Source organism: Amblyomma americanum, chromosome 10, assembly GCF_052857255.1.
Source record: "Amblyomma americanum isolate KBUSLIRL-KWMA chromosome 10, ASM5285725v1, whole genome shotgun sequence".
Taxonomy (NCBI): Eukaryota; Metazoa; Arthropoda; class Arachnida; order Ixodida; family Ixodidae; genus Amblyomma; species Amblyomma americanum.
This window is the reverse complement of record NC_135506.1, coordinates 86396040-86419942: the sequence shown is the minus strand read 5'-3', so window position 1 is coordinate 86419942 and position 23903 is coordinate 86396040. Positions and strand designations below refer to the sequence as shown.

At 44.7% G+C, this 23903-nt stretch overlaps 1 protein-coding gene across 1 annotated transcript in view; it reads left to right on the top strand.

Moving 5' to 3' along the window:
- Positions 1 to 16810: 16810 nt before the first annotated feature.
- The window catches only part of LOC144108521 (uncharacterized), a 65510-nt gene continuing 58417 nt past the window's right edge, over positions 16811 to 23903 (top strand). The window contains exons 1-2 of the mRNA XM_077641737.1: positions 16811 to 16828; positions 17086 to 17332. Of these exons, the coding sequence (XP_077497863.1) occupies positions 16811 to 16828; positions 17086 to 17332 (265 nt within the window). The remainder of the gene's footprint in view (positions 16829 to 17085; positions 17333 to 23903) is intronic.

The window sequence follows — 23903 nt, the reverse complement described above, 5'->3', positions numbered from 1 at the left end:
TGCCCCTACACCCAAGTCCATGTCTGAGTTGAGGTCATTCCTTGGCCTTGTGAACTATTACGGGAAGTTTATTCCAGACAGTGCTAATCTTCTCAGACCACTGCATGCACTTCTGGAGAAATCATCACCATGGAAGTGGACAAAAGAATGTGAGGTGGCATTTCAGCAAGCAAAGAAGATTATAGCCTCAGAAACTGTCCTTGTGTACTACAACCCGAACCTCGAAGTACGTCTAGCATGTGATGTTGGCCCCCACGGACTCGGAGCAGTCCTTTCGCACAAAATGCCTAATGGGAGTGAAAGACCCATCGCATTTGCATCTCGAACCTTGAAGGCTTCGGAAAAGCAGTACTCTCAGATAGATAAAGAAGCACTAGCCATTGTCTGGGGTATACAAAAGTTCTATGCATACCTGTACGGAAGACACTTCAAGCTGATCACAGATCATCAGCCTCTCACACACATCTTTGGCCCAACCAGCAGTGTTCTTGCGATCCAAGCTGCACGCATTCAACGTTATGCCTTGTTTCTAGCTGGGCTCGACTACGAGATACAGTACCGCAAGTCATCGGATAATGCCAATGCAGATACATTGTCACGCCTTCCTCTCCCATACAGTCATGAAGATAAACCAGATGAAGCTGAACTTTTCTACCTGAACCAAATGGAGCAACTACCTGTAACAGCTCATCAAGTCAGACAAGCCACAGAGCGTGACCGTCTGCTATCGAGAGTCCGCTAGCATGTTTTGAACAGGTGGGACTCATACAAACAAGACAACGAAATCCTTCCATTCTACAGGCGTAGAGATGAACTCTCTTTACACCACGGCATCATTGTTTGGGGCATAAGAACTGTCATTCCAGCTGTATTGCGAGAAGCAGTCCTCAACGACCGGCACTCTGGACATCAAGGCACTGTGAAAATGAAAGCGCTTGCACGTTCGTTTGTGTGGTGGCCATCTGTTGACACCGATATCGAAGCCATCACTAAGAAATGTGCAGGGTGCTCCAGCGAGAGCAACATGCCACCAAAGGTCTCTCTACACCCGTGGGAAGTGCCGAGTGGACCATGGCGCCGAGTTCACTTAGACTTTGCAGGGCCATTCCTGGGCAAAATGTTTCTTATTGCTGTTGACTCATTCTCAAAATGGCCTGAAATACATGTGATGAGTTCAACTACGGCAGAGTACACCGTGGATGCACTGCGCGTTATGTTTGCATCTCACGGCATTCCAGAACGCATTGTCATGGACAATGGTCCTCAATTCACATCGGAAGAGCTTCGGACCTTTCTCATGCAGAATGGTGTGCGACACACATTTAGCGCGCCATATCACCCGGCGACGAGCGGTCTTGGAGAAAGGTTCGTGCAGTCCTTCAAGCACAGTATGAAGGCCATGAAAAGAGAGGGATCCATCATCAAGACGTTGACAAACTTCCTTTTGGCATACCGTACGACACCCCACTGTGCTACTGGTGAAACACCAGCAAACCTTTATCTCGGGCGGGAGCTATGCACTCGACTGGCACTATTACGCCCACAACCCAGTGGACGTACGTATGAGAAACAAGTGTCATCTCAAGCAAGTAAGCCTCAGCGCTCCTTTTCTGAGGGGGAAGAAGTTTCTGTGCGCTCCTATAGGGGTACAAGTAAATGGGTGCCCGGAACAATCGCAACCAAAACAGCGCCTCTATCATATGAAGTGGAAGTTGGAGGAACAACCTGGAAACGTCACAATTGATCAACTGCGCAAGGGTCACACCGACGACAAACGCCATCTGGATCCGGAACCTGAATTCCTACCCAGTATGCAAACGTCCCCGGACAACGAGACATCACCTGATTGTGTTCCAGATGAAAACAAATCTGCATCACCTCAACGTGATCTATGTGTGAGTGCACCAGAAGACAAACTTAATACTCCTCGGATAGCAGTTCCCGTGAGCCTCCCTGATCCTATCACAAGTCGCCCAGTGAGGGTACGTCGACCACCATCGAAACTGGACTTGTAAAAAAATTACAAGGGAGGAAGTGTTGTGTGCCAAAAGCAGCGGCGTACCGTGCGTGTGTTGGCAACTGTAGACACAAGCTGCATGCGTGCGTATTGACGCTGTGTGTGTGTGTGGTGCCGGCGGCATGGCTTCAATGTTGTGTGTCAGTATTGTACCATGTTCTTAGTTGTGCAATAAATGAAGTGCAGACACAACAAAGGGCTGCAGCAATTTTGACCACCTGGGCTTCTTTAACGAGCAGTGACATCGCACAGTACCGGGGCCTCTAAAATTTCGCCTCCATCGAAACTCCTTGCTTTAATCCTGAGATTGAGCGCAGAAATAGCTCGTTTCCATGTCCCGGGGCCTGGTCACTATCACTCCACCTAAGCTACTTCTTTATTTTTTGTGAACATTTAGGCATCAACAGCCTGCTTCATTTGCGGGATATATATAGGACACCAAGATAAAACATTCCAACGGTCAATGCGGTGTGAAATTCAATGCGCTGGAAAAACCACGCCTAGCAGTAAATGCTTGAAAAATAACTCATTTTGTTCACGGCGGGTGCACGTGACCACAAACAATGTTGATTACAGATATGGTCGGGCAGTTGAGTGCGTGCTGGTGAACATTGCTTGTGAACTTGGGTATTTGATTTTAATGGTGCTGTCCAACATGAAGGGATGACGGTTTGCTTTGTTGCTCTGGAGGAGTTACGAGTCCTTTGTAGTGTCAGAAATGTAGTGGAATGGACTTTAGCATGTTATTGCGCGGCGCCTTTACCCCGAGAGCCCTCATCGAGAGAGGATCACACATTGAAAAGCTGTATTGAGGCACGGGTGAGGTGTCCGCTTCCGTTGATGGAGCCCACACGCGTAAGCATGCATATATGCCATAATTAAGTATGCGCTATAGTGACTGCCCACCGAATAATCCATTGCTGCTCCGGCAGGTTAGTGTCGGACAGTGCAGCTTTCCAACAGCGTTTGGCCTTTGTTCGAACCGCCGCGCGTTTCAAGTCGGAACCTAAAGGCAGTGCTTCTTAGGCGTCGCGTCAGCGTTTCGGCTACTGGCTTCGCTGGAGGCGTAATTCTGGCGCTTAGAGCAAGGCGACGCAGGGAGTCTCAGATATCTGGCTAGGCCAGGTGACAGCGTCGGCACCTTAAATACCTCGTAGGTGAAGATTGGTGAAAACGAATGTCTCGCCACGCGTTGGCAGCGACTTGAAGATCAATCCACTCAGCTGTGACAGCACCACCGCCCTTGCGATCTCTGCCCAATTGTTCCCCTTGGTTCCGCAGTAGGTTTCCATCGCCGCTGAAGCGGATGATAGCTACGGATAGAGGATAATTGAGCGGCTTTTCCATGATCTCCGGAAATCTTCCTCTGGAGATGTCCCAATGACCTCACGTGTTTGGTCGCCCTCTCCAGCGAGCTTCGAGCGACAACGCCGGTAGACGAGACTGGCGCGACGCGAAAGAAACGGTGTCTCCTGCGCTCCGTTGCACGTGTGTGTTCAGACATCGCCGCTTCGCCTCGGCACATTCTTGGCGCTCTCGTAGCGCAACTCATGTGCCACTTCGCTGCGGATGGCTTTATTAATGCGTACGCTTTTTATGGCCATTTTTGCGGTTTCGAGTCACCACGAGATTGTCATCACGATAACGTTCGAGTGAATTGAGCTGAAAGAAACAGAATGATCGCATTAAATAAAGCTTTAAAAAATTTTGCAGCGGAAACCAGGAGAGGCATGTGGGGTAATATTTATTTCAGCTTAAATTTCCCACAAAATTAGCTGGGCCGGGGCAGAACTGGCGCTTAATTTGAAAACACCAGAAGTGGGCGGAGATAAAGGGTGGTGCCAAATTTTAAAAAACCGGAAGTGTGGACGGAGCAAAGCGTTTCGCCATATTTGCAAACGAAGCGTGGTGCCAAGTTTGAAAACTCAAAATTGGCATTGATGGAACTTGATTAATTTAGGCAAACAGGGGAAAAGAGGGGCGAGGAGGCGTCAATGCTTATGCATTCCTAAAATGCGGGTGACGCAGAGATCTTATAATGATTATAACAGTGGAAGCTGCTGCTGCCTATACTGCGCCATGCAGTCGTTTCAGGATGTAATGTGGAATGGCGTTTCAAGGCGCTTGACGCTGTCATGTTGCGACCGCGCACCCCGCCTGATAACCACCAAGCGGGAGGCAGACGGCTAAGGCTATGAGGACGAGCTTGGCGACATGATCAGGGCGTTTTGGGCGCCAAATAATGCAGTGCGTTCCCCAGTGTCTCCTGCTGAACAGCTGCGTCAGTAAATTTAAATCGCATCTGGACAGCCACTGACTGCCACCAATCGGTATAATATGGGCGGACAATATTATACTGATAATAATACATCACTGCGCTAAGTATAAACTCATGGCAGAGACATCCAACCTTCCACAGCTCCATTGTGCTTGAGTTGCAGATCCCGACATGCAGCGGCACCGCGCATACATGTACAGAGGACATGATAAGACACATCAAACATGCACGGCTTTAATAGGTATGCATGCCCGCAGTAGCCGAGGTGTATTCCTGAAAAAGCGAGGTGCTATTTTCACCGTTGGACATAAATGCTCACTTTTGTGCAAGCAGTATTTGAGCGGATTTGTGTGCGTTGTGCTCGTGTCCTTCAGCATTTATAAAATTGCGCGTTGAAGACGCGTAGGGACAAGAACCCATGGAAGCACGCAGAAAACGCGTCAACGCTTTCCGTAACAATTGGTGATGGCGTTCGCTGTGGCTAACGTTGCATTGGCAGCAAAGTGCAAGCGACCACATTGCGCTCTGGTTTACGTACGCACTCCATCATTGCGCGTCTAGGCCTAATGAGGTATTCAGTTTTCTTGGAACCCCTCAGAACAGCAAAGAAGTGCAGGGTGTTCGCGAGAAGATAAGTGATTTTCAAAAAGCGGCATTTTAGCTAAAACTCATTATTTCGCGATCATGGTGACGGCATTTATGGGCGCCGTAGCGGTTGTGGTAGAATTTTTCTATACAGTAACTTACGTAAATTTGATAATTTACGTTTAAATTTTTGCAGTTCGGCGCTTGGTAGCAATTAGAGAATTGCAGCGGGCCATCAGAGCCCTTAGATACGTCTCTTAGATACGTCTGAACAGCTGAAATTCTTCGAGCCATTGCACTAAGGGCAGTTTTACATTTCTCCACACCCGATAATTGATATACGATACCCTGACGGCCTGCTCCTGTTCACTAAATGAAAACTACAGCCTAAGAGTTAGTACACAAGGATTAATTCATATATCTAAGTTTATCAGACTACAAATGGATTATGACGTCGGCCAATTCTGTCGCTTAGAACATGAAAGAATCATTTTAGCTCGAACAGCCTATGAGCACACCGTATATTTCTTCTCACCTCCTCCAGAATTTCAAGCCAGACCCCACTGACCCCCATACCTTCGGTGTCAGGCATTTAGAAGGCTTTTACTTATATGTGACAAATACTCAGTGTTTGTCTTCTTTTACGACACAGACTAACAGGTGCTTCCTGTGTTTCACAGGAAGTGCCTGTCCTGTGTTTCGTGTTTCTTCTACTCGTCCTAGTTCCGTTGCGCTTTGTCACTCTGTGTCGTAGCAGTATGAACCAACTAGCCCACACCAAGTTCCTCTTGTCTTCTTTGTTTACGCCACCTGTGTTGCCATCAATATCAAGGGGGAAGAGCGGACTTTGTACAATGCTTTGTTTGGATGGCTGGGAATTGCTTGCCTCTTTAACTCTTTAGTTTTAGAAAAAAGTGCCTCCTGCTTTCATAACTCTGCACATTTTGTTTCAGAGCCACTAGTTTCATCAGGCTGGGTCATTGAGGAACTCAAGCCCTTTCAGGTACGGACCTTGCATCGCCCATGAGCACTCCTATTGCATTGTTCCTGTCACGTGCAAAGTTGAATGTCAATAACAATTGTTCGTGCCTAACAAATTTTGCATCCCTAAAGACCAGTGTGACTTGTTAGACACATTATAAATGGGGATGCGTATTTACAACAGTCACTCAGGGCAATTGTATCACACAGATAATTCAAGATGCTCGCAGTTCCTACATTGCATGCATTGAAACGCGAAAGCCGTGTCCCGGGGCAGGACATGATGGCGGGAACTTCCACTGAGCATGTGGGCGCCACCACGACTGTGCCACAATGACATTAGCGAGTGTTTATTTCTTGATTGAAAATACAGGTTATGTCCCTCTTTTTAGGGTACTACATAAGAGGGGGGCCAGTAAAAAAGCAAATATTAGTCACTGCATTATACTGAAAATAAGCACACAAAAAACAAACAAGAATAACAAAAGAAAAATATACGCGGAATATTCTATATTTTGCGAAAAAATTTTTACAACGCTAGTGTTGTCCCTAGACTATAGAATGATAAGTACTGGGAAATCGCTAAAGCTAAACAAATGCATTGAAACAAAATTTTAGGGTGCATAAGTAATCATTGCAACAGACGCATCTTCATATAAAAAAAAGAATGTAAGAAAGAAAGGGTGACACAATTAGGACTGTGGGTTAAGTTATATGCCATTCAAACTACGGATTAGCTCTTAAAATTTAGTTGTGTCCAATTTGGTACTTATATTTAATGGCACATGGTATCATTCGATTATGGTGCTTCAAATGAATGACTTAGCGAAAAGGAAATCCTGAAAATATGCGGAATCTGAGCATTTGAAGTTAAAGGCCGGCTTTTTCTTATGGTGACAGAGTGACAGCGATGGACAGCTCGCTCTCCAGACAAAGCTGTGGGGGCCCAAGCGCCTTACATTGGATGCGAAGACTCTAACAGGGAGGGTTGTGTTTTGTAGAATGTTCGATTGCAGGCTAGGAGACTTCGACATGCGAATGATACGGCAAGCACACCACAATCAAGGCGTGGTTGTGACTCATTAGTTTTTTAAAACGTGCTATATATGCCCAAGCATCAGTCACTTTGTTGGCCCTCTGTTCCTCACTCTCTCTTTATACTGTGAGGGATTGTACACTCTTTAAAATGATGTTTATAAGCGGTTATTTATACGGTTCATGTTCCACTCAAAACAAGCCAGTTCTTTTAATGGAAACATAGGGAAGAAATATTGCATGACATACGTGTGTTGCGACTGTATTCTGTTTTGCGCTACACATATTTGAGCACTAAGCGTCGAGTACATGTTGCGCCAGAGTCACCAAGGCCAGCTTGTTTCTCAGCTGGTCAGATGTCAGCCAGGCGCGCTTGAATGGGGGTGTGGAGTGCGCATTAAAGGAGATTCAACTGCTAAATGGCAGGAATAAAGGATATGTTTCAGGTTAACGTGGGGTTGCGGGGAAGTTGGAAAATGCAGGATGGGGATGGAAGAATCAGGGTGCTCTCTTTGGCACCGAACGTTATTAATCGGCGAATACTCGGTTCTTAAATTCCGTGTTAAGGTGACATCGCGATTCTCCCAAGACTAGATAAAGAAAATTTTATTGAGAAAGGGCTTTGAATTGAATGAAGCGAGACTAATCTATCTGATGTTTTACCAGCTCCTGGAGCATTTACGCTGTGTATGGTATAAAAAAAGATGTTCAGACGAAAGAGCTATTGACAATTTTCGCTACTTACCACCTTCCCTTACAAATAAAATTTACATATGATGCGTGTGAGAATATTTTAAGCGTGATTTGCGGGAGACAAATGATGCCTTGAAGCTTTAAACTCACCTTGATTTAGACGATGGAAACAGCAGGCTGTTTCATTATTTTAAAGCCTCCAGACCCGCACACAATTATTTTTCGCTCCCTGATTTCAGAAGAGACCAAAGGCCTAGTGCGACGCCCCACTCGGAACTCGTTGGTAGTTAAGGGTCTTAACCCGTGTGCTCCGGAAAGCTTGGGAACACGCACGTCGTCAGATAACTTTCTGAAGCTTTGTTTGTGATGCTAAACCCACTCCTCTTATGGCAACGCACCGCCGTGTACGCGATCACCTTTCAGCTCGGGCACTAACAACACCCCCATTTTATGCACACCTGTGAATTTCAGGTGCCTGGAGCTGCAGTGAGGAACCAGAGCTGCAGAGTGCCTGCCATTCCATCCTCTACATCTCTGGTTCCGCATGTTAGTCCTGGGAATGCAAGACCCTATCCTGCAGTAGAAACAACCTCGCGAGAAATGTGGCGCGTCGAGGAAGGTGAGTATGTGCGTGTTTTTTTTTTTTAGCTAAGAGCTTCACTGCACCAGCTTTTCCAGCCGTCAGCTGGGACGCAAGCTTGACCTTGATTGTAGCTAGAGGTCAAACCATGAGCATAAGTGGCGGTAGTCAGATTTGACACATGACGTCAGCTACAGCAGGGGACACTAGGGGCTGTTGCACCATCTATCTCGACTTTGACCATTGGTCACGCGGGAAAGCGGGAAAGCGTCTACCCGCATCGCAGGCGCAGGTCATGAAAGTGTGTTCTGATAAAACACAGGTGCACTTTGATGCGTTCAGCGGAACGCTGGGTGTGATCGATGTCAGTCCTGCCGTAGACAGCGGCAGATGTTCGCTCCGTCACCGTGTTGAGGAGAAGAGGAAAGGAGGCATCCAAGGTGTGCTGCCTACTCCCTGCGTGACGTCACACAACTTGAACGAGCGAAGCCGGAAAGCGGGGTCTGGAATCTCAACCGCAGGGAATAAAAGTTTGTTCTGCATAAAGAACCTGTGAACTTTTATGCGTTTAGCCAAAAACTAGGCGTATGCGACGGGGCGCCTGCCGTGGGGACCACCAGTTCCTCGACCACAAACGTAACCAGGGAGATGGAGCTTTTTGTTCTCACCCAGGGTTAACCAGAGCTAAACCACCAGCAATATATTTTTTTTTTACCGGAAGAGATGCGCGGGTTAAGAACTATATACGAGCTGTTATTCAGACGGCAGTCATTGAAAGAAGCACTGCGTGCGGGGCTGTGTCTGTCCTCTCGAACCTTTCTTTCAATTGTTGTTGGGAAATATTTTCATTCTTTCCGTCAAAGCTGTCGTGAGGAACCCACCCTAAAATGGCTGGGATGCTCAAATGCATCTCCCGGCACACAGTATACAGCATCAGGTGTGTATACAGTGAGCTCACAGCCTGATCTGCGACAAGCGGTTTGTTGTGTGGACAATCGGTGGAACCAAGCGGCGTCTTTTAGGGTGCACAAACCGCGTGAAGATTTCTTCTTGTTAAAGATGACCAAAACTGGAATAAGTGGTAACAGTCGTTGGTACAGATACCACGCACGTCCTTACTATGCGCCATTACCTATAGAATGTGACCCATAGCGGCGCCTGCCGTTTTTTTTCCTGCATATCTTTCTGCGTTTGCAATGCCAGTACATAGCTTCCATAGACATCAGTGGAGGGATTTCAGTATATGCGTGTTCGTGGAATTTGGCTGCATTAAGCGCAGCAATAGCCACGGTAGGATGCTTACGATGAACTTAAACTTCATTTAACGAATGTTCCCAGAGGTATAGCGCGGGAGAGCGAAGGCGCGCTGAACACAAAGCAACCGAGGCTACTTGTGGCGTGAATTAAACCTGCCAGGTTCGGTCGTGGGAACCGCAACTTTCAAGCATGTCGCGCACCCCATAATAGGTGAATCGTAATTTATTATTGTCGGCAGCATGACAACTTCGAAATCCTCGCTGAGTAATCTTCCGGTTCGCGTTGATATGGAGATCGCCCAAATAGCCGGAACAGGCGTATCCCGAAAAGGCCTCATCACTTCCTCTTGGAAACAGCGCCGAGCATAATAAAGGTTCCTTAGGCCACCATGCGTGCAGCGAATAATGACACATCCAAAAGCGTTGTAGGTTTTATGTCCGCGATTTTTATTTTTTTGTTCTGCTTTTGGTGACTTAGGTTGCGCCAGTCGATGCTGACTGCAACTTTACAGGCGGGCTGTTGACGACAAATTACCTGAATGAATCTATAGGCGTGTGCAGCTTGTCATGTGACCTTGCTTAGTCTGTCCTCACCTGGGGTTTCGGCATTCAGCATGCTATCCCAATCAGCCCAAGAAACAAATGAAAAGCGCTGAGGCGAGGCCGAGGTACTGTATGTCGAGCATGATGCAGCTGAGACAGCCGCGCTTCCTGGTGCAGCTGAGACAGCTGATGCAGCCGAGCATAATGCAGCTGATACCCATCCGCGCACCGACTGTGTTCTGGCAGCCGCGGCTCACTGAGTTATTCAGCATTTCGTTGAAGTGTGTTTTAGCATCCAAAAAAGTAAAAATGCAGTAACACTTGCGGGGAATGCTTCATTAACAACTCAAGATTTGTTCGCCGAACTCAAACAGCTTAGTATCATGAAAACTTTTTGCGCTGCCTGCTGTGAAAATGAGCACTTCGTCGTCTTCTGACTGGCTGGCAAAGAAAGGAAAGAGATGTGCGGTTGTGACGATATTTACGGATTCGTTCTAGAATTACTGAGTGTCGGATAATGTTACGTGTGATTCTCGGGAGCAGGCTGATATAATTGTGTGTCCATCTTTCCATTGCGTCATCAGGGTCGAATGCTCCAAAACTACAATACCTTCTCCTGGCGATGAACATGCTCTGTTACGATCAGGTGTGCTTTGTAGCCCTCGTTATTGGGGTGGACAGCGACACATCAGGAGACACCCTAAATCGGAGTATACTTAATCTCCGCCTTAAGGCGGAGGTAAAAGAGAAAAACCTCGGCATGCTGGATTGTACAATAAGCACGCAAATATTCTGATGACTAACGGAAACGTGTTGTGGTCCCCTTGGCTCCTCTTATTTCGCAACTAGCCACTGAATACACTAGACATTTTGTAAGAGACCGCAATACAAGGACAGTGGATCAAACGCCTGTCCATCACTCTAGAAGAAATTTGTGTTTTTTTCAGCATTGTATTCAATATTTGATAGCTTTGAAACACCGAATGCACAAAACCGGCAAAAAGAGCTGCGGCAAGCATAGGAAAAAAGAGCGCGCATTGATTTTATTGCACCCTCTCGGCGAGTCGGGCAGGTTACCTTAAAATGCTGCGTTTTAAATCAGGAAAGCAGACTCTTACCCTTATGAGCTGCTTTGAATGAACAAAGTTTCGTCCGTTTGCACACGATACTGATGGTACAAGTTGACAAAAATGTACACGAAAGCAAAGGACTTGAGCTCAAACGGGAGACGATATGTTTCGCAGTATAATATACATGACGCTCTAGAGTTCCGCATTGATAGCCACATTGGGAAGTCACAGCACTGTCTGCGCGAGTTACTTGAGCAGTGCTTCATCCACGTAGAGAATGCCGGAAGTCGAGGCTTCTAATCTGCCTTCACTAGTGTTCGGCCGAAATCGTGTATTCTGCCTCGGATGCGGTATACATGTGGAGGCATTTCCGAAATGCTGACCTCTGTACGCAGATTAGATTACTACAAACGTGCAATTTTTCACTTCGATCAATTTAATGCAAGTGCCATTCAGGTGCCAGACTCGTGTGGAACCTTTGATAGCCCTATGCGAGGTTGAGCCCGGAGAAAGGTGTTGTCGTTGCAGCTGAATCCATGCCGAACAATTGCCAAGCCAAATAAGAAAGCTCATGTTTCCGGCATTTCTGCGTCTTTCTATGGTAGATTTTAGCTTTTTGTCTAATATCGAGAAACTCTGCGCATGTAGCATCTCTAGCGCTTCCCTTAATGCGTTGGAAATAGCAGTAGCTTAGAGATAAAAATTCACGTTGATGAAATTATTTGCAAACCTAAAGGTACGTAAAGGAACCCAAATGTTATTTCTGTCCCCTCAGCGCTTTAATTTCATTTCTACATTCTGCCTGCTGTCATTTATTTTCGCTGCCCCGGATCAGACGCCTCCATAGTGATAGAAGATGCCAGGGCTAGCAAAAATTTTTTTCTTTCCTTTTGATTTTGATTTTTTAAAAAAACACTACCACCACCACCTCAAGGTACCGGCAACTGGGTTTGACCTCTTTTGTTTTGAAGTCCCGTTTCCGATTGTAAAAAAATTATTGGGCTGGCCGAGGCCGAGTGGAGTTGGAGCGAAGTACTTCTCGCGTGGCTGGCGACAAGTTTATTGCGCAGGTGGAAACATTGTATATCTTGTTAAGAAAACCGGATCCGCTGTCTGCAACGCTCCGGACTCATCTGCACTGTTACTTTGTTCCAGGACTGTATGTTACAGGCGAACAATTGCCACCTATTGTCGGATCGAAGGCCACACAGGTGAGGGCCACATTGCACTCTGTTATGGAAATCCATGCACTGCTCTTATTAACATAAAGTCCATAAATTATTAGTTTGTTGGCGGGTAAAATAACTGATATAAAGAAACTGTTTTGTGAGATACAGTGACCGCTTATACACGGTCATGCCGGCTATGTTGGCGCACGTCATGAACCGAGCGCGGTAAATTTACAACTGGCTGCAATTAGCATTGCTTAGTGCGGCCTCAGTGCATCGAACATTTCTCATCAGTAGAGGGGGGCGAATATCAGATATCTTTAGATAGCTGACCGGATGCACTCGTATTCGATTCGCTGAGCGAATTAAGTAGTACATGTTCAAAATGCTTCCAAACGAATCGACAGCGCTCTTAGGTTTTCGAGTATTTTTCGAATATTTGGCACCATGTTCGAACAGAAACGCCGTACTTACTATTTTGTTTTCGAAGACAGACTTTAAAAATTATTCGTATACTCAGAAATTCTGGACAAAAGCATTTTTGAGCGAAAAACAGTTTATGATCGCAGTTTTTTTCATATAATGTGAGACCTCACTTTAACAATCAATATATCCGCAGGTCATCTCACAGCAGGAGAGGCAGAGCGAATGCGCGCCTGCGCACGAATATATGCTTCAGGACCACTGGGAGGCTCCTGGGAGCGGCGGTCCGGATCAGACCGAAGAGCCGGCCTCACGGGAACAGCAGCGTGATGAAAAACGTACGTTTACGACTGGCGATTGACATGAGATTAGAACAGAGGCCTGCATGGATGAGTGCATATAGTTATTGATACCGCAGTAATTAGACGAAAGAATATGCAAAGACCTCTATGTGCTTGCCTCGCTGATCTACAATACGTAATTGGGAAGCAGTGTTCGTTCCTTTACTCACGCCACTCCTGTGGAAACGGAAGCAGGATGTCCTCTGTGACGTATTCACGTCGGAGGGATTTCCTTCCCAATGTAGCGGCGACCGCACATCACGTGACCGACGTTCTTTGCCGATGCCGCGATGACACACACACTTGTAGTGCGGGTGGGGTCGGGGGCGGGATACTCACTTTTCTCTGCAAAGCGATGGAAGGTTGCTTTTAGTAAGAATAGTGTTTCTGCTATGTGTTTAGAACAGTGTAATATCAGTCAGCGGCAGACGTTTACAGGATGCATCTGTTAAAAAAACAATACTACTTATGAAGCATGCCTAGCTGTTCATTCGGCTCGTATCAGCGGATGGAGCAAGTTCTATCGGCCACAAAAGGTGCCAGGTTACGGCTATGACTATGCGGGAAAAATTTATTTGGATCTAGTGACGTACGCTAATTGCGTGAAATGTCTGAATGTCTATGGCACCAACATGCGTCATTAGCTAATAGTTTGTGGCTGAGTCGTGAGGCGGCGCAGCGGTAATTTTTTTTTTCCGAGAACACGCATGCCGAAAACTTTTAGGGCCGGCTGTACATACGTTTCGTACAACTTGTCTTGCGTTTAGTTCACGCACCTTCACCAAAACATTGTTCTCCTCAGACTCGCATCCTGTAAAATTTCGCTGTGTATAGTGAATTTCAGGATTTTCGAGGTGCATATTTATTGCCGCCGCTTCAGTAATGCAGTTGTGTGATTTCAACAGTATTTACTTTTTGTAGATATCTGGCCTTTTTATTGCCACGATAAGTCATTTACCAAAGAAGCTGCTGCAATCTTTAATCATCTAAAAATATGCCTCACATCATGTCTTCTAGGTTATGACGGAAGCGGAGGGGTTGCACGTGCTGACTCCACCAGCGACACAGCATTGGCCGACGTGAAGTGCGAGGTATGTGAAGCAAACACGGATGTTTATAATACCTCTCTTGGAAAGTTTTAACAGGTGCTCTCTATTTCTAAAAGCGCAATCGCGGCCCAGAATGAACTAACCAAGCTGTAAAGCACTGGCATCCTACGGCTGTTGACGGCATTCGTTAAATGAAGCATATAAGCGGTCCAATATCAATAATACAACATTATTATTTACGTAAGGAGTACAATCCATCATAGATGCAATGAAATTCGTTGATTGGCTGAGAGAGGTCTAGCGACTTGATGACGTTATCGCAATGTACTCACCATGCGTCGAGCACTGCTGCTGCAGCTAACAGTTCGAATATGGCGGTTGATGGAATGATAATTTCAAAGAAACTGATGCAAACACGCGAAGAATTCACAGTACAACCTGTGGCTTTAAAGCTTTAAAAGAGGTTAAGGCGTACCCATAGTTTCAATCTTTTCCCTATTCGAACTGGCCAGACTGTCTATGCGTACTGTATATAGTTCTCCTGGCAGAATTCTATAATGTTCTACTGCGGCTTTGTCCTCACTATGCTTGATTGCACTGAATTCAGCACTGACAATCGCAGGGAAATGTTTCCTTTCGGCACCATTAATGGGGTGATAATCGCGCGATGGCTGTCACGACCGCCGCTGCCTCCTTTTCTCACGGTAGGAAGATTTTTCTTAAGCCATACAGTTTAACCTCATTGTCACTAAGTTGAAGGGGCCCGGCGGTTACTTTGTTATAGCCATAGTTTTGTATAGCCCGTGTTGACCGAACTTCCAGCGGGAATCCTCATTAATTCGTTATATCCGTTATTTTTTCTAAAACAGTTTTTCTGTAATGAGGTTCGACTGCATTTTATTGCTTTTTCGTGACATGCATGACGAAAATCAGATTAGTCTTGAAAAATAAAAGTGCCGATTATATTTCAAACATATGGCGATACCTGCTTGAACGCGACATTCTGTCCAAAAATGCATCATCTCATGTGCGTGCCAATTCATCCGCCAACTCATAGTGCCTGCCCATTTATGTGTTATATATAACATATTAACCACGCCGTATACAAGGATTCGAACATATTTGGAGGGCACAAGCTTCAGCCGCTTCTATTTACACTACACTTCACAAACGCCTACATTACTGTTCTGGCGGGCTGCACGAATCAATTCATTTTCTCGCGCACATTTCTTTCATGGGGAGGGGGCTACCGGTTACTTAATCGCAAACACGCTCCGGGATGACGACCGCGATTATGGCACAAAACACTGCAATCCTAGCACTAACATCTAGCGCACCAAATTTAATGTATATGCGAACGCCTAGTATGAAGTACAGCGCCTGGTGAACACGGCTAAATAATATACGCAGGTGATATCGAAAGACGCCAGTCTCGTCAGTAAGAACATGTTCGAGTTCCTGGCGTCTGGAAAGTCCACAGTCAAGGGTGTCCCGGTTGGAGTGTTCACGTTGAAGGCGCTGCCCGAAGGACTGCACTTCGGCCCGTATCACGGAGTCAAGGTGGACTGCATCGAAAGTGGCGGCTGCACCTGGCCGGTAAGCATGTCCGGCCAATACGTAGAACACTCAGACTCGGGTTGTAAAGGGTCTTATAGACCAAGGTCAAAACAGTTGGGCTGTTATTGCACTATGCTGCTCGCGTTATTACTCTCTCACATACTTTCAAGTGCATTCGAGGTTAGTTTTTTTGTTGGGGCCATTTTATGCTGGAATACGTGCAATTGTTGCTTGAGAGCAAAGGAGTGCAGCGGATGATTGCAGTTCTATACCACTTATCAAGGATTCAATGAACATGCGCACTTTCCAATGCTATTGTATAATACTGTACGGCTGCACAGAGAGGCCCCATTATTATAAAGTTAGAGGAAAAACAAAAACAAAATGGGTAACGAAGCTCGCCTATGGTTGTTAGTGCCTCGCCATTTCGCCAAACTTCTTTGGCATGAGGCAAAACCATGCAAAAACATGAGGCAGAACCATGCGACATCGCTGAGTCACCAGATCCATTATTAGAGGCCTTTTTATTTTCATACCAGATTCACATCGTACAAGAGTATTTTCATACCAGATTCACATCGTACAAGAGGCGACCTCACAGGTCAAGCTGGAAGTTTTAACGTAACCTGAAGGCTAAGCTAAAGGGATAAAACAAAATATTTATTTGTAACTGGAATATAATTATTCTTTAAATGAACTCCAATATCTTGGACAAGCTGAATTCAATACCATTCATGGACTATAAAGGAAGCTGGTTGGTTTATATCGCTGACACTGGCACTATGCGCGCCGCAGTGTTGGTATCCCGGGCTGTCCTTTTTTTCCTGCATAATAAGTTGTCAGCAGACAAAAATACCTTGTCGCATGGCGCTCATTGGCCTCAGAAGCCTATGCGCCATAAAAAAATTTACCATCATCATCAAATTAGATGCAATATTTTTCAGTTCAATATTTTCAAAAATATACTGCCCTGGTTTTATTTTCCTACGCGTTGCTGCGAGCGATCGCGTCCGAGACTGACTACAGCCATTGATGGAAGGCCCTCGAAATCTCCAGTGTTCCATGCTGCTCTGTTGACTCGTACCGGGAGCCGGCAAGCAGCCAATGCACATGCAAAATCACCCTGACGGCGCCAAATGGCGCCAGGTGCCCAGCAGCCTGCGCACATGCTGTAGCATCCAAGCCAATCAGCACGTACTCGCAGGCAGTGGGCGGGCTTCTGGTACTTCGGTAATGGCAACAGGGTACACGGTACGCTTACCGTGTCTCGATGGCTACAGAAACCGTCCATGCAACAGCGCTGTGGCCTTGGAGTGGAGAGACTGGTCGGTTCGAGGGCCTTCGATATGCCCATGTGACCGAGGTATCAGATTAGAACACGAAATGCTGGCCCGTTCCGGACACTTAAAATTTACGCCACGTTTTTTTGCGTCTGTTGTTTCACGTGAGTACGGTAGCGAAAAAGTTTGACTTGAGCGTTCAGACGGTGAAACCGTTTCGTTGCGCAGGTGCACCGATGTGTAAAGTTCTTCGTGGTAGACGGCCGCCAACAAGAGCGCGACCACTGGATGAACAACGTGAACTACTCTCCCAGCAAGCGCAGACAAAACCTCGTGGCCTTGCTCTTCAACGGAGACATCTACTACCGCACACTAAGAAACGTCGGCCCCGGCGAAGAACTGCTCGTTGGATATTCAACGTCGTTCGCCAAAAGTTTGCTGGGGAACCCAAGAGGACGAGGGGCATTGAAAGAAGGTGAGCAGAAGCTTATCCTGCACTCATTAGCTGGTAGATTATAATCGGTTGATAGCGTATGCAAGCTACGACCATGCCTGATTTATCATCATCATCACCAGCCTGACTACACCCACTGCAGGGCAAAGGCCTGTGCCATGTCTCTCCAATTATCCATATCCTTTGCCAGCTGCGCTTATCCTGTTCCTGCAAACTTCTTAATCACACCTGCCCGCATAACCTTCTGCCGTCCACTGCTACGCTTGCCTTCCTGTGGAATCCACTCCGTTATCCTTAAGGACCGGCAGTTATCTCGCCTTCGCATTTTATGCCCTGCCCAAGCCCAATTCTTCCTCTTGATTTCAACTAGGATGTCATCAACGCGTGTTTGTCCCCTCACTCACTCTACCCGCTTTCGGTCTCAATGTTACACCTCTCATTTTTTTTCATGGATCGCTGTGCTGTCCTTATCTTAACCTGAATACTTTTCGTTAGCTTCCAGGTTTGTGTCCCGTAGGTGAGTACCGCTAAGATACAGCTGTTGTGCACTTTTCTCTTCAGGGATATCGGTAAACTGCCATCCACGATATGAGAGAACCTGCCATATGCGCTCCACTCCATTCATATCCTAGTTATTTCCCTCTCATGATCCGGATCAGCTGTCACTAGTTGTCTAATGTGGACGTATTCTTTTACAACTTCCAGCACCTTGCTGCCAATGGTGAACTGCTGTTTTCCTGCTAGGTTGTTAGGCTTTTGAACATTACTTTGGTTTTCTGCATGTTAATTTTTATACCCACCATTCTGCTCCGCCTGTCTAACTCATTGATGATGATTTGCAGTTCACCTCCCGAAGGACTCAGCAAGGCAAGGTCATCAGGGAATCGCGGATTATTTGGGTATTCTCTATGAACTCTTCTCCCCAAGAGTTCCCAATTCCTGCCTTGGAATACCTCCTGCAAACAGGCGGGGAATAGATTTGGCGAGATTGCGTCTCCTTGCCTGGCACCCTTCCTTATTGGAATTTTCTTGCTTGCTTTATGGATGACTATGGTAGCGATGGTGTTCCCTGTTTCAATGTGTCATTCTACGTTGTTGCGTCCCAGAGTTCACGCTGGCCCAAAGATGTATTCATACCAACTGTCCCAGAGGAATGGCATTTTGCTATATATAGCTTCCAGTATGTCGATAAAAGGCTCTCTTATACCTAGATTCTGCAATGCCTGTATGGCTGATGAGATTTCCACTGAGCCAAATTCTTTCTCGTAATTAATGAAGGCTATGTATAGGGGTTTGTTGTATTCTGCACATTTTTCTTTCACCTGATTGATAGTGAGAATGTGATCTGTTTTAGCGTATTCTTTAGGTAAAACTGCCTGATCATTTGGTTGATTGAAGTCTAATGATGCCCTGGCTCTATTAGCGATTACCATAGTAAATATGTTGCAGGCAACGGAGAGTAAGCTGATCAGCCTGTAATTTTTCAAGTGCATGGCGTCTCCTTTCTTATGAATTAAGATAATGTTTGCGTTCTTCCAAGCTTCTATTGCGGTTGAGGTCAGAAGGCAATGTGTGTACAGGGTGGACTTTTTTTCTAGCTCGATCTCCCCTCCGTCCTTCAACCGATCTGCTGTTACCTGATCCTCCCCAACTGCTTTTCCACTTTCCATTGCTCCTAAGACTTAGTTTACTTCCTCTTTCATTACTGGTGGGATGACGCATTGGTGCGAGCAACTGTCTCTCTCATCACTATTCTGGTTACTATGGCTACTGCATAGATTTGTATAGGACTCTTCATCTACTTCAACTATCTTATCCATATTCCTAATGTCATTGCCCTCCTTGTCTCCTAATGCACACATCTGGTTTTTACCCATGATTATAGTTTCCTTTTACCACTGTTTTTTACAACATTAAAGATCGTCTCTATATTAAACTTCGTTATGTCGGCTACCTTGCACTTGTTTATTAACTTCGATGGCTCTGTTAGTTCTATTCTGTCTGTAGGGTTAGGCCTCTCATGGTTTGGCATTTCTTAATCACATCTTTTGTCTCCTGAGATAGCTTGCCAGTAACCTGTCGAACCGTCCTACTGCCTACTTCTACTGCGCACTCCGTAATGACACCTGTCAGATTATCGCTCAATGGATGTACACCAACATCGTCTTCATCTGTTAAAGCTGAATATCGGTTGGGCAGCGATATCCTGAATTCTTCTATTTTCCCTCTTACTGCTAACTCGTAATGAACTTCCTCTTCACTAGCTTTGTCGTTTCCCTCTTAGAGTCTAAGCTAATTTGATTATGCCTGATTATGAAGACTTTGAATGTCAGCAGGGACGACAGACATTTTTATGTAAGGGCATATGGGCGAAAGGTGAAGGAACACCGACACATTGCATTAATCACAGGGAGATTAAACTGTGGATAAAAGGGGATGGGTGCTTGCGTTTTATGTATATATCCTTAGCGCATGAAAAGGAGCTCTGAATTTTATGCACGTGTACCGATGCAAAGCTGGTCGATAGAGCTTCTAGAAAAGGCACTGCCTTTTTATATGTAATGTATATATTACCAACTGACGTATCTGTGCGGGTTAGTACCATAGCGCTGCCTTTGTTTTGCGAATAGGCAAAATATTTAATAGATCAAATCAAATCTAATTCATTTCTTCCTTGAAATGGAACAGACAGTGGAGGCACAGAAAAGCCGCTGCACCCTTTCGCTTAGCAGCGACTTGAGAGTAAGTCTTATAAAACAAAGGGAATTTGTCAGCATATTAACAGGTATACAATAATGAAACTACAAAATAAAGTGAAACAGCATTATACAATATTGAATCGACTTTCACACTTGATAAACAATGATTAATACCAAAGAAAAAGAATAAACATATCCTAAATTTCAGCGTACATAGCACCAAAAGATTTTTTTGACGAACTAAAGAGGTCAACATTTTTATACGCGTATGTATTTAACAGGGAGAGATGAGTGGATTGCAGGCATTCTCTTACTCGAATTTATGCGAGGAGTCGGCACTACCCAAGTCTTCACATACCTTGTCGTTTAGCTGGTTTCTCGGGCATGCAATTTAGCAAGGTTGCATATGTAGTTTCATTCCTACGTGTTTCAAGTTTAAATCGAATACTTAGACGATATTTATACAAGTTGTGCATTTTTACCACGCCACTTTGTAGAAAAAGATCCGCGCTTGGCGAGTCCCAGGGGACATAGTAAATAAGACAAAGGCACTTTTTCTGTAGAATATAGATACATTGAAGGCAGCTATCCGTGGATGTTCCCCACACAAAGTGGCAGTAGTTTAAATAGGAGTAGAAATTAAAATTATAGAGGAGTAACTTTATTATTCTTGGAATAACATATCTAAGCCGACTTATGACCCCAGTCAGTTGAGCCAGCTTCGTTGCTATATCGTCCACGTGGTGACCCCAAGTGATTTTGGAAGAAAAAACTACTCCTAGACATTTAAATTTTTCAACCAAATCTATGCACCGCGAGCTTAGTTTACTCTCTATGAAAGAAGGAAGCACTTTATTTTTGGGACGAAAAATAACAGCTTATGTTTTCTTGTCATTAATATCCATACATTTGTATTCAGGCCATTTTTTAATTCAATCATAGTGCCATTGCATTCCTAAACAAGGAGATCAAGAACATTTCCAGTAAAAAATATGCTTGTTTCATTAGCGTAGATAATAAATTTAGCAGCAGAGTTAATGTTAGAGATATCACTTAGATGCATATTAAAGAGAACTGGTCCCAATATGTTGCCTTGTGGGACACCCGAAGTAATACATTTTGCTTCAGATTTCATTCTGTCTATGCATACACCTTGTTTTCTGTGTGGTATGATTTCAGAAGCATCTGGGTCTGTCCTCGAAAACCATAACACACTAAGTTTTTTAGGAGTATACAGTGGTTTACTAGATGAAATGCCTTCGAAAAGTCTACGAAAACACCAATAACAAAGGCCTTCTTTTAAAACAAGTTAGTATATATTCCTTTTGCTCAAGTAGCGCTAATTTGTTTGATTTATTTTTACAAAATATAAAATGATTTGGTGACCAAAGGTTACGCTTGATAATGAAATGAGACAACCTTGTATCCAGGACTTTTTCTAGAGCCTTTGAAAAGATAGGGAGTATAGATACTGGTCTATTATTTCCAAAATCGTTAAGGGAACCTTTCTCATACACAACCATTACTTTGGCTATTGGCATTTTGTCAGGAAATATACCGGAAGTAAAGCATAAATTAAATATATTCCCAAGAACAGGGGCAATAACTGCTACAACATGCTTCACGGGCGTGACTTGAATGCCATCAATGCCACAGGCATGGCTGTTATTAAGCTTCTTTATGACTGATATAACATCTTCTGCCGTAACCGGGTTCAAAAATATTGTATTATTTTTGTAGGAACTAACGTAGCTAATGGATTCATGTGATAAGTTGGTATGCGAACAGGTTTTAAAAAGTTGTTAAAGGCATCTCCTAGCTCTATTCCAGATATGTCTTTATCATCAAGCCTTAATGTCAATGGGGCAGGGTGCGGTTGCTCGCGCCTTACTAAGCAATTTACTCTTGACCACAGCATATGCTGGCAACCATTTTTAACTTCGAGAAATGTCGTGTACTATTCTGCGCATGCAAGACGTAGCTTTTTTATTAACCTATTCCTGTATTTCTTAAACTTACTTAGGTCATCTGCTCGATGTGTGTGTAAAAAGATCACGTAGAGCTTTTCTTTCAGTTTAATTTCATGGTGTAACTCAGATGCTATCCACGGATAGCGAGTTTTAAGTGTTTTTTTTCGGGTACTTTTAATGGGAAGCAAGAATGGTAAAGTTGCGTAATGATTTAAATAAACTTATTGTAAGCCTCATTTACGTCACTGGTAGCATCAGTGCTAACCTACTTAACTTGTGCCAGTGAACAATAAAGTAAATTGAGCGTTGGATTGGTTATATATTGATACGTGGCTTTTTCTTTTCGGCACTTCACAGGTCCAGTCCTACACATACATACAAAGATTGGAAGATGGTCACTGAGTGCACATGATATTACACCTGAGTCAGATATTGGTTGAGAAGAGTTAGTAATGAGCAGATCGAGAAGGGGCTCGGTTTCTTGTGTAATCCTAGTTGGAGTGGTTACAAGGTTAATGAAGCCGTTCGAAGCCAAGACAAAGTCAAAGTGTTTAACCAAAGAATTGCCCCTCAGCATATCAATATTAAAATCCCCTTCAGCTATTAGAGTGTATTTGCCATCTGTTCAAAAGAAAAAATGCAGTCGTACAATTCCAAAAATATAACCACCTTTCCCGTTCGGAGGACGATAGCAAACCAAAAACAGGAACCCGTCGATAGAGACAGATGGGACCTCAAAATCATCAGTAAGTAGACTATACGAGTCCAGTTTGTTGCATTCAATGTCATTAGACACCAATAAGGCTACTTCACCCCCACGGATACGAGAACGGTTGAAGTAGTAAGTTGTATATTTGGTCATCCTAAAAAGGTCAAAATCATTTGTGCTCCATGTTTCACTGAGCATGATCTGGGGAAAAGGAACCGAAAATTCACCAAAGAATTCCTCAAAAGACATTGCCTTGTTTTTTACACAGCCTCCATTCATGTTAACAGCTTTAAGTGATGTCGGCGGAAGATACGAAGCAGTGTGGTTCAGGTCGCTGGGCAAATAATAACTCTTGTCCTGCATTTTGGTTATGTTTCAAGTAGAAAACACGAAAGATAGGATCAAAAATGCTATACCTGATCGAAATCGCCATTTCCCCTCACATGAATGGCACTCATTCCCTCACTTTTCCTACTGAAAACCTTTCCGTTGACATACAAATTAAACTTATAGCCTTTATCTTTTGCGCAGTCTTACGTTGCTTGAAGATGTTCTCTGTTGCGGCGTATTAAATTTTCTTGCAAAATATTGGTGGATCACTTTCCTCAAGGTTTTTCTTAATTTAATCCAGTTTTCTCTTATCGCTTACCTCCTGAAACGGACAATGATGCCTGGTGCCTTATCACGTTTGACTGACAGTCGATGAACGTGTGCAATTTCCTGTTTCGTCAAATGAGGCACTCGAATTTTATCAGCCACGTTATTTAATATAGCTTTCAGGCCCCGATCTTGTGCTTCTTTTATTCCATCTACTTCAAAGTTGAGCTCCCTGCTCCTGAATTCGAGATCATGTATGTCCTTTTCCAACTGGGCTTGGGCTACGTGTTTCAGGCCATCTTTTTCTTCAAACTCAGTCATCCTCTTTTTAGTTCTTTAATGTCAGCCTCTTGATGGCTGAAATTTTGCTCAAATTCATCGATCTTCGTAGATATGAAGTTAAGGCTCTCTCTCATACTTTAAATTTTTTCTGCCAGAGGCATCAGCCGTTCTAGTTTTTGAATAATTGATATGAGAGCGAGTTTAGTATCTATACTATTCAGGTTAATGATGTACTATTCTGTTACTGTATTAAGGGGACTACCATGCACAGAATTGACACTAAGGAACTGATGCGAAAAAGTACTACTGCTGGCCTTTTCCTCTCTGCCACGGTA